This window comes from Dendropsophus ebraccatus, chromosome 1, assembly GCF_027789765.1.
Source record: "Dendropsophus ebraccatus isolate aDenEbr1 chromosome 1, aDenEbr1.pat, whole genome shotgun sequence".
NCBI classification, from domain to species: domain Eukaryota; kingdom Metazoa; phylum Chordata; class Amphibia; order Anura; family Hylidae; genus Dendropsophus; species Dendropsophus ebraccatus.
Window position 1 is genome coordinate 163,676,640 of NC_091454.1, and position 16,303 is coordinate 163,692,942.

Sequence of the window (16,303 nt, forward strand, 5' to 3'; positions counted from 1 at the left end):
TGTACTGCTGTGTGTGTCTAGTATCTCCTTTCTACAATACAGTGTGATACTACATGTCCTGTACTGCTGTGTGTGTCTAGTATCTCCTTTCTACAGTACAGTGTGATACTACATGTCCTGTACTGCTCTGTATGTCTTGTATCTCCTCTGTACACTACAGTGTGATACAGTGGTACCTTGGTTTAAGAGCAACTTGGATTAAGAGCATTTTGGATTAAGAGCTCACAGTTTTTCAAAGTTGTTACTTGATTTAAGGGCATTGCTTTGGTTTAAGAGCTCCCTGTACTGGGTGGGAGCGGGAGTGAGGGAGGCACATGGTCTGCATAGTGGGGTCTACAGCACTGTACTCTGACCCAGGAAGTCTCCCTCACCCTCCAAATCATAGCAGATCCACTTCAGGCTGGGGCTTGCATCAGAGGACAGGACTTAAGAGGTAATCTCTCCATAGCTGTAACCCCTCTCTCCCCAGACAGAGAGTGCTGCTATACTGTGCCCACACCTGCCCTGCTCATTTCTTCATGCTCCCTGCAGTCTGTCAGCACACCTGTCCTGTACTGCTGTGTGTCTTGTATGTCCTCTCTACAGTACTGTGTGATACTACATGACCTGTACTGCTGTGTGTGTATATAGTATCTCCTCCCTACAGTACAGTGTGATACTACATGTCCTGTACTGCTCTGGGCCAGGATGAGTTGCTCCTTTAGGCACCAGGTAAGGGTGACTTCATTTATATTTCTGGGACCCTGTGTGATCTGTAGAGGACCCTGAAAACACTCCGATTTTCTACATAAAAAGTAATTTATAGTCTGTAGTACAGTAGCTCTTTCTATCCCTATTAGATATCTGCTTATTTGTCCTCATTTTGGGAGCTCCAGAACAAATTACCAGTTTTCCATAGAGTTTTGGTCTCAATATACAATATGTTCAACATACAATGGTAATCCTGGAACCAATTAATATTATAGCTTGAGGGACCACTGTATTTCAGAAATGTGAAGCTGTCTTTTAATCCTTTTTTTTTTTTGGGTGGTGATGGTATGATTCTGTGTCCAACAAGTGAGAATCTTCTCTAGGGCCCATTCCAGATGAGTGTAATGGATGGCATCATATCTAATCCTAATGGCAATCTGCGATGCTTCCAGTTGCTGTCAGGCCAGGATTTGTATCCATAATCCCTATTCTAAGCTTGTCTATATTGCCCTGGTCTAAAACTGCCCTAAGGTGGAATGAGGCCTAAGGCCCAATAGTTTCCAGTACAACTTGTATGTGGTTTTGGAGTTCACATATGGTACTATATTGGCTTTCACTTGGCATCCTTTGAATGCTAATGAAGGCCAGTTACATAGTGTTGTATTTTATCCCCTTATGAATGCATCTTTGTCTCACACATTTGACCTTGGAAAACTAGGCACCCCCCATAAATGAATGCCAAAAGTGTGCAGAAGTTCCACTTGTCATTGGTATGAAGAAGTAACCCAACGTTTGCAGAGTTGTGGAGAATTATGTACATGCTGTGATCTTGGATTTTTGTTTGCATCTCTAGATTTAGGATGATCTTAAAGGTTTTATCCAAGATTAGAAAAAAGCACAGATACTTTCTTGCAAAAACAGCACCACTCCTGTCCTCAGGTTGTGTGTGATATTGCAGTTCAGCTTAATTAACTTTAGTGATAGGTGCTGTTTCTGGAAGAAAGCTGCCATGATTTTTTTTAAAGCCTGGATATTCAGTTGGTTATGCTCCATAAGGGTAGTAAAGCCTAATTCATATTTCATAGTTTTTTTTTTTGGGGGGGGGGGGGCAGCATGTATCTGTCCAACCCCCTTTCCCAATATATATGCACACAATTGGAGGGGGAATAATCTGCTTTTCTGGTGAGGGGTGGGAAAAAAAATAAATAATCATGGGGCATTTTAAAGGGAACCAATCAGCACAATAGTGCTAATATGATTCCCTGCTGCACAGCATTACTCTGCTGTGCAGCTCCACAAAGTTACCAGCCGCGACTGCCGCAATAGCATTAAAGGGGTAGCGCGGCGTTTAACATTTATTCACTAAATAAAACACATTACAAAGTTATCTAACTTTGTAATGTGTGTTATTTAAGTGAATGGCCCCCGTCCCCGTGTTCCCCCCACCCCGGAATTGTGGTGCAGTATACTTACTCAATTGTTGTCGACCCCAGCCGCCATCTTGGGTCGACAACATCATCTTCGGGAGGCCGGCCGAACCGCTCCAGCCCTCCCTCATGCCGGCCCCCCTCTGCCGCGTCATCAGCTGCTCAGCCGCAAGTGGCTGAGCACAGTTATGCTCAGCCAATCGCGGCTGAGCAGCTGATGATGCGGCAGAGGGGGCGGGCATGAGGGACGGCTGGAGCGGTTCGTCCGGCCTCCCGAAGATGACTTCGTGGACCCAAGATATAACACGTATAACTTTGTAATGTGTGTCATTTAGTGAATAAATGTTAAACGCCGCACTACCCAAAAAAAGAGAGAAAAAGAGAGGAGCGCAATGACAAGAGAGGGGCGGCAACTAGTCATGTGGGCGGGGAGCCTCCCGTGACTAATCACGTCTCTCTGTCTGCCAGCGTGCAGTGCGGGGATGATTCACAGGCAAAGAGGGCACTAGCAGGTCTCCCTGCCTGTCAATCATCCCTACAGAGTGCTATGGCAGACAGTGAGACCTGACAAGTTGCCGGTCCTCTCCTGTCATCAGGCAGGGGAATAAAACTACATTTTTCCTGTAGCTTCAGGGACCTGCTCACCTAATCTAGTCACTGGTGTTGCTGACCACACAACTTACAGTCCCTAGCTGCTTCCTAGCTGGACTCGCACCCTTAGGCGAGACAGGATACGCTGGCATTGGGGACTGGCTAACGGGGGCAGATCATGTTCCATTGTGTATTGGGGGGTCCAAGAAGTTGTCGGAGTGGGAGCTGCAGGCTATCAGGGAGTGTAAGTATTTTTAACATCCATATGAATGTTTTTTTTAAATCCCATAATACCCATTTAAAGGGAACCTGTCACCCCCCGTGCCGGTGTGACAGGCTCCCGACCCCCCGTTAGAACCCCCTATACTTACCTCATCCCGCCGGGTCCCGCTTCTGGATTCGGTCGGGTCCCGGAGATCTCAGCCGCTGCAGCCCGGCGCGCGCGCTGACAGATGAGTCCAACACCCATAGAGAATGACGGAGCGCTGGACTCTCCTGTCATTCTCTATGGGTGTTGGACTCATCTCTCAGCGCGCGCGCCGGGCTGCAGCGGCTGAGATCTCCGGGACCCGACCGAATCCAGAAGCGGGACCCGGCGGGATGAGGTAAGTATAGGGGTCTCTAACGGGGGGTCGGGAGCCTGTCACCCCGGTACGGGGGGTGACAGGTTCCCTTTAACATTAGTGGTTAATGCTAAACATATGTGAGGCTGGGGATCCACCTATGATAAGAAACGCTGTGTAAACCATGCCCCAGGGCTCTTCTGGGCCACACAATATTGCCAGGATTATGAGCAACATCGCATAGCTGCTAGTGGTGGTGTGTGTGGTGTTCCATAGCATTCAGATCAAAATTCAGACATTGTAGAAACAGTTTTAGGGCTCTATTGCACGGAACAATAATGGCTCTGTTTAATAGAGACAACGATCAGCTTATGAAACGATCATAGACTGATCGTTTCTTTAGGTCCTAACCTAAGATCATCGGACTCACGCTTGGCTGACGATTGAAAAAAAACAGTCAATACATTACCTTCCCACACTCCCGGTCATCTGCGCTCTGCATGCATCCCGGAGCCACAGCTGCAGCTTCATTGCATCTTTGAGCTGACAGGTTGCTCAGCCAATCACTGGCCACGGTGGTCTGGGCCAATGATTGGCTCAGCGGCCTGTCAGCTCAAAGACCAATCTGAAGCTGCAGCTGCGAAACCGGGAAGCATGCAGAGCGCAGATGACCCGGAGTGTGGGAAGGTAATGTATTGACTGTTTGGGCCAGGGCTGCACGGTCATTACTAATGTCAGTGCAGCCCTTGCTAAACGATTTGGGGCCGTTTACAATATTGATTGGGCCTTCCTCAGCCTGTGTAAGGGTGCGTTTACACAGATAGATTTATCTGACAGATTTTGGAAGCCAAAGCCAGGAATGGATTTGAAAAGAGGAGAAATCTCAGTCTTTCCTTTATGACCTGATCCCTGTTTATAGTCTGTTCCTGGTTTTGGCTTCAAAGATCTGTCAGATAAATCTGTGTGTAAACGCACTATAATAGCACCCTTATACCAGTTGTACTTACTATTGCAAGGGGAAATTTCATTCATGACGTAAACAAGTTACTTTTACTAACAATGGTCTTTATGGCACTTACAGTCGACATTCTTTCATTTCAGTGCAGAAAATGAAAGCTGAACGCTACGGAGGAGAGGTGTAAGAACTATACAAATGCAGCTGTGCTTATAAGTTTATATACCCCAGGCAACGTCTGTATGCTCTATAGTTTTTGGAAAATATAATTGATCCTACAAAACGCCATGTCTTATGTTAGGACTATTGGACATTTATTATCATAGGATAGCCTGATTCAGCAGATAATCACCCCGTCAGATAATCGTAATTGGGCCCTTATATCAATTGCAATGCAGAGTGTGACATGGTGATCTCTGACCTTGCAACCTGTGTAGCAGCCAAAGTCACTTCTTTTTTTAATCACAGAAGAAAATCAACTCACCACTGGCCACCCTTATGAGGAAGCTGGCTATACAGTTAAAAAGGCACTGTTGCGTTAGTCCATTATGGGCCGTAGTTTACTGTTTTTTGCCCCACAAAGATTTCAACACTTTTGACTCTCTCAACATCATATTGATACATGATGGTCGGGAGATCTGCAAGTCCACACCACAGCTTCACACTCCATAGGGTCCAGTGTGTCACTGAGCATGAGAATAAGGCCTTAGTCTTAATGGTCATTCACACGTCCATAGAATTGCATTCATACATGGACGATGTTCTGCCGTCCAGTCTGCAGAACACCGTCCGTATACAGATCGAATTTTACGGGACTCCATTCCTGTGAATGACCCCTTAAAGAGGATGTACCACCTGGTACATCCTCTTTAATCTGAATGCACGAATCGAACGGCGCCGGCACGGGGACCGGTTCCCGTGCACGTCGCCGTTCTATGCTTCGGAACTGTCCGGTGCTGAGGCACTGGAGGTCGGCCGTGCAGCCCCCAGTGGCAGGGAATTCCCTCCCCTCTATGATGTGGCTCCATTCATTCTAAGGGCCCACCGTCCGGTTCCAGTGCATAGAACGGCGAAAAACGGACCGCGGCACCGGCTTCCCCGTGCCGGCGCCGTTTGATTTGTGCATTCAAATTAAAGAGGATGTACCAGGTGGTACATCCTCTTTAAGGGGTCATTCACAGGAATGGAGTTCCGTAGAATTCGATTTGTATACGGACGGTGTTCTGCAGACTGGACGGCAGAACATCGTCCATGTATGAATGCAATTCTATGGACGTGTTAATGACCACTAAGACTAAGGCCTTATTCTCATGCTCAGTGACACACTGGACCCTATGGAGTGTGAAGCTGTGGTGTGGACTTGCAGACCTCCCGACCATCATGTATCAATATGATGTTGGGAGAGTCAAAAGTGTTGAAATCTTCGTGGGACTTCACTGATACAACCCCATGGGATTTATACTGCAATTGCTATTGCTACTCATCTGGAGTGGGCTGCTTTATACTCCCTAGTAATTCCCTATGGGAGGCTTGTTCTGTGAAGCATTAGCCTGTACATGGTAAGTGAGCATCTCGAATGCTTGTGAACGCTGTAATTGACGGCTGTTGTGTGAACCATATCTGACAAATCTGCCGGCAGATCTATAAGAGCTCCACCTGTAACGTGTGAATTTTCGGAGCCCCTTCTATTAGTTGCGGTGCATGGGAGCCTGGAATTTTGTTTTTTTTCCTGTTTGGTTGTTGATTTATAGACTATTACCATTTCCAGAGTGAAGATTGTAAGATAAAGACACTCCGTAGTTAGAAATTTCTGCCTCTGAGCGATAGGAGTGCCGGGCTGGGACTGCGTACAAGCAGACCTGTGACTTATCACGCGGGCCTCAAATGGAAAAACCACTGGAACAGGCAGGGAGGGACACATTCTCCTAGCAGGTGGAATTTGCCCAGCATTTATTTGCGTCACTTAATGGTAGCAATAAACTGCATGGGGACAAGGATATGTATATTGAGCACACATTCATTGCCCCCTCACCATAATGCCGCTCTCTTATATTCCTCTTCTAGACCATTCTACTGATGAGAGGGATTTGGCTCCACAATGGAGGTTACGTCTGTTTGTTATACTTGCACAAAGGAACTTTAAGTGATCACAGTGTTATCCACCCAATATATCAGTGGATGAGTGTGTGTTATAGGGACACTAAAATACAATACGGAAAGTACACATTAGTGTGAAGGTGCAGCTGCAAATGTCCTACATACAGCCATGTTCAAACAATGTTAATATTCAGAAAATTACAGCCGTATTTTCACCTCAAAATGACAGCCATCCAAAAATTTGTCTGAAATCAAACATTGTGTGACTAAAGCCTAAGGGTCCTTTTACACACAGATTATCTGACAGGTTTTTGAAATCAAAGCCAGGAATGGATTTGAGAAGAGAAGAAATCTCAGTCTTGCCTTTATGACCTGTTCCGTGTTTATAGTCTTATCCTGGCTTTGGCTTTAATAATCTGTCAGATAAATGTGTTTGTGTGTATTAGAGCATCGAAGAGTCATTTCTGTTAGGCACACTGTGTGACGGGGCAGAACGGGTTAGGAGTCATGCTTTGGTTTTAGTGGCCCAGATTTATCCATCTGCCTGAAACCAACACTGTTTATTTTTCCCCACTAGAGCCAGTCACAGCTCAGGTTTCATTTTAGCATAATATAAGGCCTGAACTGTGATTGGTTGCTGTGGGTAAAGCCCCTATTACACGGGGTGATGGAGAGGAGAAAACGAGCGCGGTCCATGCTTGCTTGCTCCTCGTTCCCCGCTCGCTGCCGGTACTATTACACGTGCTGCGGGGGATTGCTGCATGGGTGATCGCTTGATCGTCCGGACATCCCATAGCGGATAGCAGCGGTCCTATTCCACGGAACGACTACAGCAGGTCGCTGCTATCTAGGTCGTTTGTCTTTCAACATGTTGAAAGTCAACAATCACCCGACATTGTTCATGTCGGCTACTTGTTGTCTTCTATTACACAAGACGACTATCTGCTGAATATGGACAATAATCATTTTGTGTAATAGGGTCGTTGTTCCCATCCACCTAGTATGTAACACCGCTGGCTCCTGTACAAATCTGTTGTGTGTGAGAGAACTCTGCTCAGGAGAAGCCGGGACACAGAAGACATTATGGGGACAGCCCGAATATCACTGCACCACAGCTATCCTATTTAAAGGGGACTCTTCCTCCCCATTATCCTCCCTGTGCTGAGGGCAGCATAATATGCTGTATCCAGCAGTATATATCACCTCCCGACTATGTAAAGTGGTTTATGAGCACTCCGTTTGCAGCCCAGAGCGGACAGGGAAGGTCCAGCTCTCTTTTTACATATACTGCAAGTCTGTCATTACAAAGCCACACTAGTTATATCACATTTCATGCCAAAAATAGTGAAGTATGCCATGCTCTTCTTGCAGTTCAAGCAACAGGCAACCCCAACTTATCCCATTGTAAGTCCAGTGCTGTGATTTGCTGTTCTGTGTGCGCCCCATTATGGCTGGGACACACGTGTTCTTTCAGCCTGTAGTACACACTTACTCGTAGTTTGCATGTTTCAGATTACTTAAAAGTAAACCTTCTACCCCTCAAGCAGCAGGATCAGTCAGTAAGACACTTTTAGAGGGAGGAGGGGTAGGACTGTCAGAAGAGCCTGGGCCTACCTAGCCTACTGAACGTTTTAGCCCAAAATAGGGGGCACTTTATTTTCCTCCTCTTAAACTTATACCCACCACAAAAGTTACCCTTACCTGAATGAGAAGCATAATGGTGTCTCTGAGGTCAGAATACTAAGCAACCACTTCCTCAGTATAATGGGTATGTCACATATGAAGGGATCTGGGCTACCTGGCGTCTCATGGCTTGGTGAATGTTGCTGACTGATAACAGGTCTTCCGTAGTGTTATTATGGTGGCGGAGTTTGAGGTGATGCACACGTATCATTGGTGGGATCTTGTCATAACTTGTAAAGCAGAAACCTTTATTATACCGTATTTTACACAGCATTGGGTTCAGCTTATAAAGTGCACTGGCTACACTCATGGACAGAAAGGACACAGACAATGCAGCTACTTTTTATACAGAGCAGGTATGAGATTTACAAGTTGCCCTGAAATTATTATTGTAAATGTTTTATGTGGATAGAGACTGTTGTATTGGATCCTATAGCTTTAGGCTGGGTTCACACAGTTTTTTTAGTTAACATAACTTTTTTTTTTGCTAGTGAAGTCCCATGTGTCTTAAGGTGAGTTCATCAACCAAAACTAGAATAGTTATGGAAAATCCAAAACCATTCTTAAATTTTGATGTATTATTGCACTTCAGTACAAATCAATGGGGACACTAAAGGTGCAGCTCCCCAAACAGAATAATCCTAACTTTCTATAATGTGTGAAATGCTAGTTATCCAGACACTGTGTAATTGCTAATATATTGGGCAGTTTGTATAGTATAGTGGTTCTTTGTGGACTTACCCTGAAAATATTTGCAGTTCCTTGTGTGAACGGTGTGTGATCTTGGTGGTGACCGTACGGCACCATGTAAGCCAAGTTGTATTATGCCACATAATGAGTTTTTATTTGTTGCTTTGGTGTGTTACCTGTCATGTCACATTTACTTCATTGTAGATACAGTTAATATTACGGTTAGATCCTGATTTTGACTAATTTTCTTCAGTGATTTTTACGATTTTTGCAGTGTAAGGGCTTTACCTTTTACTAACATTTTATTTTCTTTTAAGAACTTAAAGTACAAGTACAGTCCTGTGGTGCAGCATTAAGTCTTCTAACCTGTCATGAATGCTTAAACATTGTAATTTTACCTAAATTCACATCAATTTTGTAATGACACAGATTTACTAAAATTACACCTTATCACTTAGAGCCGCTTATTACTCAGCTGATGTTTTTTTGTTTGTACAGTGTTTCTGCCTTTCTTTCACTACCTGCTACCTCTGCATTTTTGCTGTGAACCGCTGTAGGGGTTTCTCCACCAAACCAGCACCCTGCTCTGTACTGACAAGGAACAGGACCCCACATCAGCTGGGCACAGAGAGGTCCTCTTCCTGTTGGAGGAGATTACAGTTTAGCTGTCAGGATACTTTTATGGGAAAATGACTGCTGGGCTCAGCGTTTGGTGCAGGTGATGAATTTATTTAGTGTTCCCTAAAAGCCACATGGAAGACATGGACATTCATCTCAGGCAGATGCCAACGTCTTTTGGACACACTTTGTGATGGCTATAGTTCATATATATTGACTTGCACTGTGTATGGCTACCATTGTGAGGGTTTTTTGTGTCTTGATGGTGGGCCTTGTCTCCTTTGTCCCTAAATTGACTTCATGTACAAATTTAGGCTTTGTTTACAGAGTGTATTTTTTAAGACAAGAATGGCCTTTAGGGCTATGTTCATACAACGTAAACAACCGCCCGTTCCATGACTTAAGTACCAGCCGGATGATCTTTCCAGCTGCAGAGCTCTGATGCGGGCACATAAGCGCGCTCCCGCATCAGAGCTTCCCATAGCACACAATGAAGCGAGTGGCCTGAGCTCGGACAGGGTTTCCTACGGCCGCAATTCACTGAATTGCGGCCGCAGAAAACTGAGACATGTCAGTTCTTTGCGGCACCGCACGGGATCCCGGCCGGAGCGTATACGATGTGTATACTCTCCAGCCGGGATCCCATTGAAGCAGAGGCAGTGGTCCACTCCGCAGAAAGTACTTTTACGTAGTGTGAACATAGCCTAATGGTTAATTGGATTACAGGTACAATAAAATGTGCCCACAATCCAAATAAAATAAAATTATGTATGGTATATTGGCGGCAGGAACATGTCAAACTATGGCCGTGAACATGGCGTTGCACAAAATTCCCCTTCAGTAGCTCCAAACCCAAAATGCTTGCCCTGCAGTGCCAGATAAATGCCACTGTGCCCCACAAAATGCCCTGCAATAGCACCAAACACAAAATACACAGGTACGCTAAATAAATGCCCCAGTGCACCACAAAATACTATTCCAGGAGGGCCAAAAACACTATAGTGCCTAATCTGTACTCCTGTTGTTCTGCCACCAAGGTGCAGAACCGGTGGACTCATTGTCGTTCAACAGTGTCATTGGGGGCCCTTTACTAATTGTAACCACTAACACTTGTAGGGCTGGCATTTTCCTGCTTTCTCCTTTGTGCTAATGCCAAGCATTGGTATGATCCCTGCACCACACCAGAGAGTGTACTGTGCCTCATATTATGAGAATTGCTGATCTAATGTTAACAAGTTTAGTTAAAGCGACTCTTTACCCACAATCTGACCCCCTCCCCCGAAACCACTTGTATCTTCAGATAGCTGCTTTTAATCCAAGATCTGTCTTGGGGTCCGTTTGGCAGGTGATGCAGTTATTGTCCTATAAAACAACTTTTAAACTTGCAGCCCGTGCCAAACGGGAGTATCTGTGCCCTAACTTTGCACCACCCCTCCGTCCCTTCTCCCCACCCTCTTCATCATTAGGAATGCTCCAGGCAGATTGCCTCCTATTCCCCACCTGTGTTAGCCCGACACATGGGCTGGATCGTTAAGCAGCTGTGCAATGTTTAGACAGGAGAAAATGTTCCTGTGGCATTTCTAATGATGAAGAGGAGGGACGGAGGGGGGGTGCAAAGTTAGGGCACAGATAGTCTAAGCCATGCCCATAGGGCATAGGGCTGCAAGTTTAAAAGTTGTTTTTTAGGACAATAACTGCATCACCTGCCGAACGGACCCCAGGACAGATCTTGGATTAAAAACAGCTATCCGAAGGTACGAGCGGTTTGGGGGGTCAGATTGTAGGTACAGAGTCGCACAAGTCAGTGCTTGGAAATTTCTTTTTTTTTTTATAGCCCAAAATACCCATTGGCCAAAAGCTCATGATCCATTGGGCAGATTGAGTTGTTGTTATGCATGGAGGTTGTTTTCCCGAGCCGACTGGCCTTCCTCTTAGGACTTTGGGTCTCTACATCTCCATGTCTTGTTCTGCTTATGTGAACAGAGGCGTACCTCAGTTAGATTATAATCAATAAAGATATGTAATGTCAAATATCTTGATCTGTCAGACAGTATTTAAAGTCATCCCCATCTCCCTGATTCGTAATTGGATCAGTGCTAATAGTGTGGTTAATATGTGTATGTGTTTAATAGGTGATGCTGCATGATGGTGCGTTTACACAGACAGATTTATCTGACAGATTTTTTAAGCCAAATCCAGGAACAGACTATAAACAGGGAACAGGTCATAAAGGAAAGACTGAGATTTCTCCCCTTTTCAAATCCATTTCTGGTTTTGGCTTCCAAAATCTGGCAGATAAATCTGCCTGTGTAAACACACCATGAGCCAGCGACCCACAGTGAGATTCTTTGAATCGCACATCACCTGCTGTATGGACCAGAAGTCAGTTCCTGTGTTCATTCCTTTAAGGTGCTCAGTGTCAATTTTTATAGCAATAACAACAGCTTTCCATTTTCTGAAGGAATTTAGGAGATTAAAGGGGTTTTCCAGGGAATTCCAAGAATTCTCTCCATGACATGGGGTGCTATAACAATAATAAACAAGCTATACCCTCCTCACCCCATGCCCTGAAGCTGCCACTTCTGCCGGGTGCCAGTGATGTGCCAGATGATACAAACTGTTCCCCTTAGCCAATCACTGGCCGAGGCAGGACACCACTGTGGTCACTGATTGGCCGAGTGGGGCAGTTCCTGTAGAGTCAGCACGTCACAGAAACCTGCAAGAAGTGGAGACTGTTTTCCTCGGACATACTGCTTACAACCATGCTCTAATTGATGTAATACTTTAAATTACTTAGGTTGAATTGGTTGGATTTTCTGTGACTGTGTGGTCACGCTGCCTTTGGGTCACAGTGCGACCCCATTCACTTTTATGAGTGAAGGGGTTGCGCTACCAGAGAACATGACATGATGATTATTGATCACATTCCTGGGAATCCCCCTGTAGCCCTAGCCTAAGGGTCCTATTCCACGGGCCAATGGGGGCCCCATCAATAATGTAAATGAGTGCCGATCTGCTATATCGGCGCTCGTTTACTGGGCCTATTCCACGGCCAGATAATCGTTTAGCGAGCGCTGCAGGGACATCGTTAAGGCCCTATTCCACGGAACGATTATCGTCCGTATTCGGCTGATAATCGTCCCGTGGAATAGAGTGCAACGATCAGCTGACATCGTTCATGTCGGCTGATCGTTGCAGTCGCTTGTTTTTCAACATTTTTTTTGCAACGATCAGCTGCCGTCGCTCCGTTGAATAGAAGCATCGGCAGCAGATGCTGCTGTATCCTATGGGCTGCCCGGACGATTAGTGATCACCCGGGCAGCCTCCCTGCCGCCTCTCCCGCACTCACCCGCTCGCTGCAGCCGCGTTTAATAGCGGCGGCAGTGAGCGGGGAACGAGGAACAAACGAGCACTGAGAGCGCTCGTTTGCTCCTCTAAAACGACCCATGAAATAGGGGCTTTACTGACTTCAATAGTTAATGGTAATGTATGGAGCTAGGTAATATATGGAGCTTCTGAAATCGCTGGTCGCGCACTGTTTTTACATGCAGCTATGTGCGGTCGGTGACCGATGATTTTAGGTTGGAAATGTCTCTATTCCACTGAGCGATAATAAGCAGCCGATTATCGCTTCGTGGAATAGGCACCTAAAGCAGCATTTACCGAGTCAGTCATTTAAATAGCCCCATTCACATGTTACCTACAGATTTTCTATTGTCTATAGCAGGGGTACTCAACAACTTTTAGTGAAGGTCCACTTACCGGGGTCTATTGTCAGGTGAAGGTCCGAGCTGAACATCAGTAGGAAACGTGTTTTGTTACTTTGTCACAAACGTTCAACTATTTATATACAGAATTGCTGCTTATTAGCGGGAAAACTGGCATTTTTTTTCTCTCTCACCAGGCCTTTGATATTAGGTACAAAGGGGGTGACTGCCCTGGTAGTATATAGCCCCCCTGTTGCTCCCCCAGTAGTGTATAGCCCCCCCTGTGCGGTCTCCCTGAGTAGTATATAGCCCCCTGTTGCTCCCCCAGTAGTATATAGCCCCCCTGTGCGCTCTCCCCCTGTAGTATATAGCCCCCTGTGAGCTCCCCCCAGTAGTATATAGCCTCCCCGTGCGCTCTCCCCCTGTAGAATATAGCCCCCTGTGAGCTCCCCCCAGTAGTATATAGCCCCCCTGTGCGCTCTCCCCCTGTAGTATATAGCCCCCTGTGCGCTGTCCCCCAGTAGTATATAGCCCCCTGTAAGCTCCCCCCAGTAGTATATAGCCCCCCTGTGCTCTCCCCCTGTAGTATATAGCCCCCCTGTGAGCTCTCCCCTGTAGTATATAGCCCCCCTGTGAGCTCTCCCCTGTAGTATATAGCCCCCCGTGAGCTCCCCCTGTAGTATATAGCCCCCCCGTGCGCTGTCCCCCTGTAGTATATAGCCCCCTGTGAGCTCCCCCCAGTAGTATATAGCGCCCCTGTGCTCTCCCCCCAGTAGTATATAGCCCCCTGTGAGGTCCCCCCCAGTAGTATATAGCCCCCCTTGTGCTTTCCCCCTGTAGTATATAGCCCCTGTGAGGTCCCCCCTGTAGTATATAGCCCCCTCAGTAGTATATAGCCCCCTGTGAGGTCCCCCCTGTAGTATATAGCCCCCTGTGAGGTCCCCCCTGTAGTATATAGCCCCCTGTGCGCTCCCCCCAGTAGTATATAGCCCCCTGTGAGGTCCCCCGTGTAGTATATAGTCTACCTGTGCGCTCTCCCCTTGTAGATGCCCCCCAGACAGAAAAAAAAATAACAAAAACAACTCACCTAGCACCTCGTTCCCCGCTGCGGCTGTCTTCTTCTCTTCCCGTCGGTCCAGCCCCCGGCTGATACGCGCTCTGTAGGGATGTCCCGGGGATTCCCCAGCAGAGCGCGCATCAGTGATCTCAGCGTACGCCGCCGGCCTGCACTTCCGGGAAGGACAGGCCGGCAGCGTACACTGAGGTCTGTGGTGCGCGCTCTGCTGGGGAATCCCTGCTCTGCTGTGTGAAGACGTTGCTGCCTTAGGTGAATTCTGCAGTAATTGTGTTATGTCTTGGTTAGTTTGCATACGTTGTGCAGTATATTAAATAATGTAAACAAAGAGACAGAGAATCTCGCACTCACCGACTTCACAGATGCTGGTGGTTTATTTACGGGTACATCAGAACCAAGTGCTGCGGGGAGAGGGGAGATGAAAACGCAGGTGTGTTCACAGGAGCAACAATGTTTCGCGCCTGCTACGGCGCTTCGTCTGGCTAGGAACCTAGTTCCTAGCCAGACGAAGCGCCGTAGCAGGCGCGAAACATTGTTGCTCCTGTGAACACACCTGCGTTTTCATCTCCCCTCTCCCCGCAGCACTTGGTTCTGATGTACCCGTAAATAAACCACCAGCATCTGTGAAGTCTGTGAGTGCGAGATTCTCTGTCTTTGTTTCCATTGCTTACTTGGCTTATTTGTCTCTGCACCGCGACTCGGGTGGATAGGATACATATGGGACAGCGGCACTTTCCCGTCCTCTGTATATACGGGCCGAAGCGTGCTGTATCGGCTGGTGCCGGTCAACTCTTTCTCTACCTTACCTATATTAAATAATGTATTGTTACCAGATGAGACGTATCCTTTACATTTAGTTGGTTAAAGCTAACTTTATTTATTTTTATTTTCTGTTTAGTCCCAGAAATCTTGGATCGAAAGCACTTTCGCCAAGAGGGAATGTATCTACATAATTCCAAGTTCGAAGGACCCACACAGGTAATGGACATTTTTTTTTTCTTTCCTTTATCTCATATAAAGGAATTTTCAGACCTACACATTGATCGCTGAATGCTTGGAAATAAACATGCTAGGCCTTATATAACTTACAGCCACAAAATGTTATCCTATACCTTATTGTATACATTGTTGAATACTCACTGGTGCCTGCATTAGGGGTTTTGGCACAATTCCTTGTAAGACAAGCCCTAATGTAGTGCCATACACAGCTGGGATAGATTTACTTCTCGGGCTCAAAACCATATTGTAAACTAGTGGTTTAAGTGGTGTCCAGACCTGTTGAAGTAGCTACAGCCACAAATTAAATTATATTTGCGATGCTTTGCTAATATTAGCATACGAAATGCACTTCTAATCTCCCGAAAATGGCTTTGGGGCTGAAGGTAAGAAAGATATCAGCAAGTTAGGTGCGTCTAACCTGCTGATAGGTTTTATTAAAGGAAAACTATTTCTACAAAAATGTAATCTTTAGACCACTAGGGATTATCCCAGATTTTATTCCATATTATATTTGCCAACAAAATTTGTGTTTTAGGACAGGATAGCTATGTCTGCATGCTGATAGTCCATCCTTGCTGGTCTGAAGCTTTTATTTCTGTGTTCAGGGCTCCGCTGGTCCAGGAGGGTTATTAATAAAATTTGTTGTCTGTTTTTAAGTCCATTTTCTTTGCTATTATAGATGCCTTCCAGGATGCCAGATTTGCCAGCAGCTTGTGAGGTTTGTAAAATTGTCACATACCATCCCTTCTATGTTCTCTTTTCTAGTAAGTATTGTTTCTACAGTCAACATTTAGGTAAATTATCATTTGGGCTGTTAAAGCAGTGTTCACACATTTGCATTTTTGTGTTTCTTCTGCTGTTTTCCTGTAAATTGCGCAGTTTGCAGCCAAATAGCAGAAAATCATTGCAAGAGTGCAAGTAAAACATAACAAAAATGCCATATGTGAACACAACTTGAATTGGGGATCTCCTGCGTGTAATAATCTTGATGTTGGTACACTTTAAATGAAGGTCAACTGAACCTGTTAGTTTCAGTAGGACCAGGTGACCATCTAACGTGTATTGGATTAAGTATTTGGATCTGTTAGTTCACGGAGAGATAAGCCACCACTAGGTTTTCCATGTTCTCTACTGATAACACAACATGCGAAGCCAAAGATGCACTGTAGAACTTTCCGCATATAACTTTTTCGCTGTTCTCTGTTTGG

At 45.9% G+C, this 16,303-nt stretch overlaps 1 protein-coding gene across 1 annotated transcript in view; it reads left to right on the forward strand.

The window, feature by feature from the left end:
* Window positions 1-16,303, forward strand: part of TRPM7 (transient receptor potential cation channel subfamily M member 7) — a 73,643-nt gene that overhangs the window by 18,933 nt on the left and 38,407 nt on the right. Inside the window, exons 2-3 of the mRNA XM_069983411.1 lie at window positions 14,995-15,074; window positions 15,775-15,813. Of these exons, the coding sequence (XP_069839512.1) occupies window positions 14,995-15,074; window positions 15,775-15,813 (119 nt within the window). The remainder of the gene's footprint in view (window positions 1-14,994; window positions 15,075-15,774; window positions 15,814-16,303) is intronic.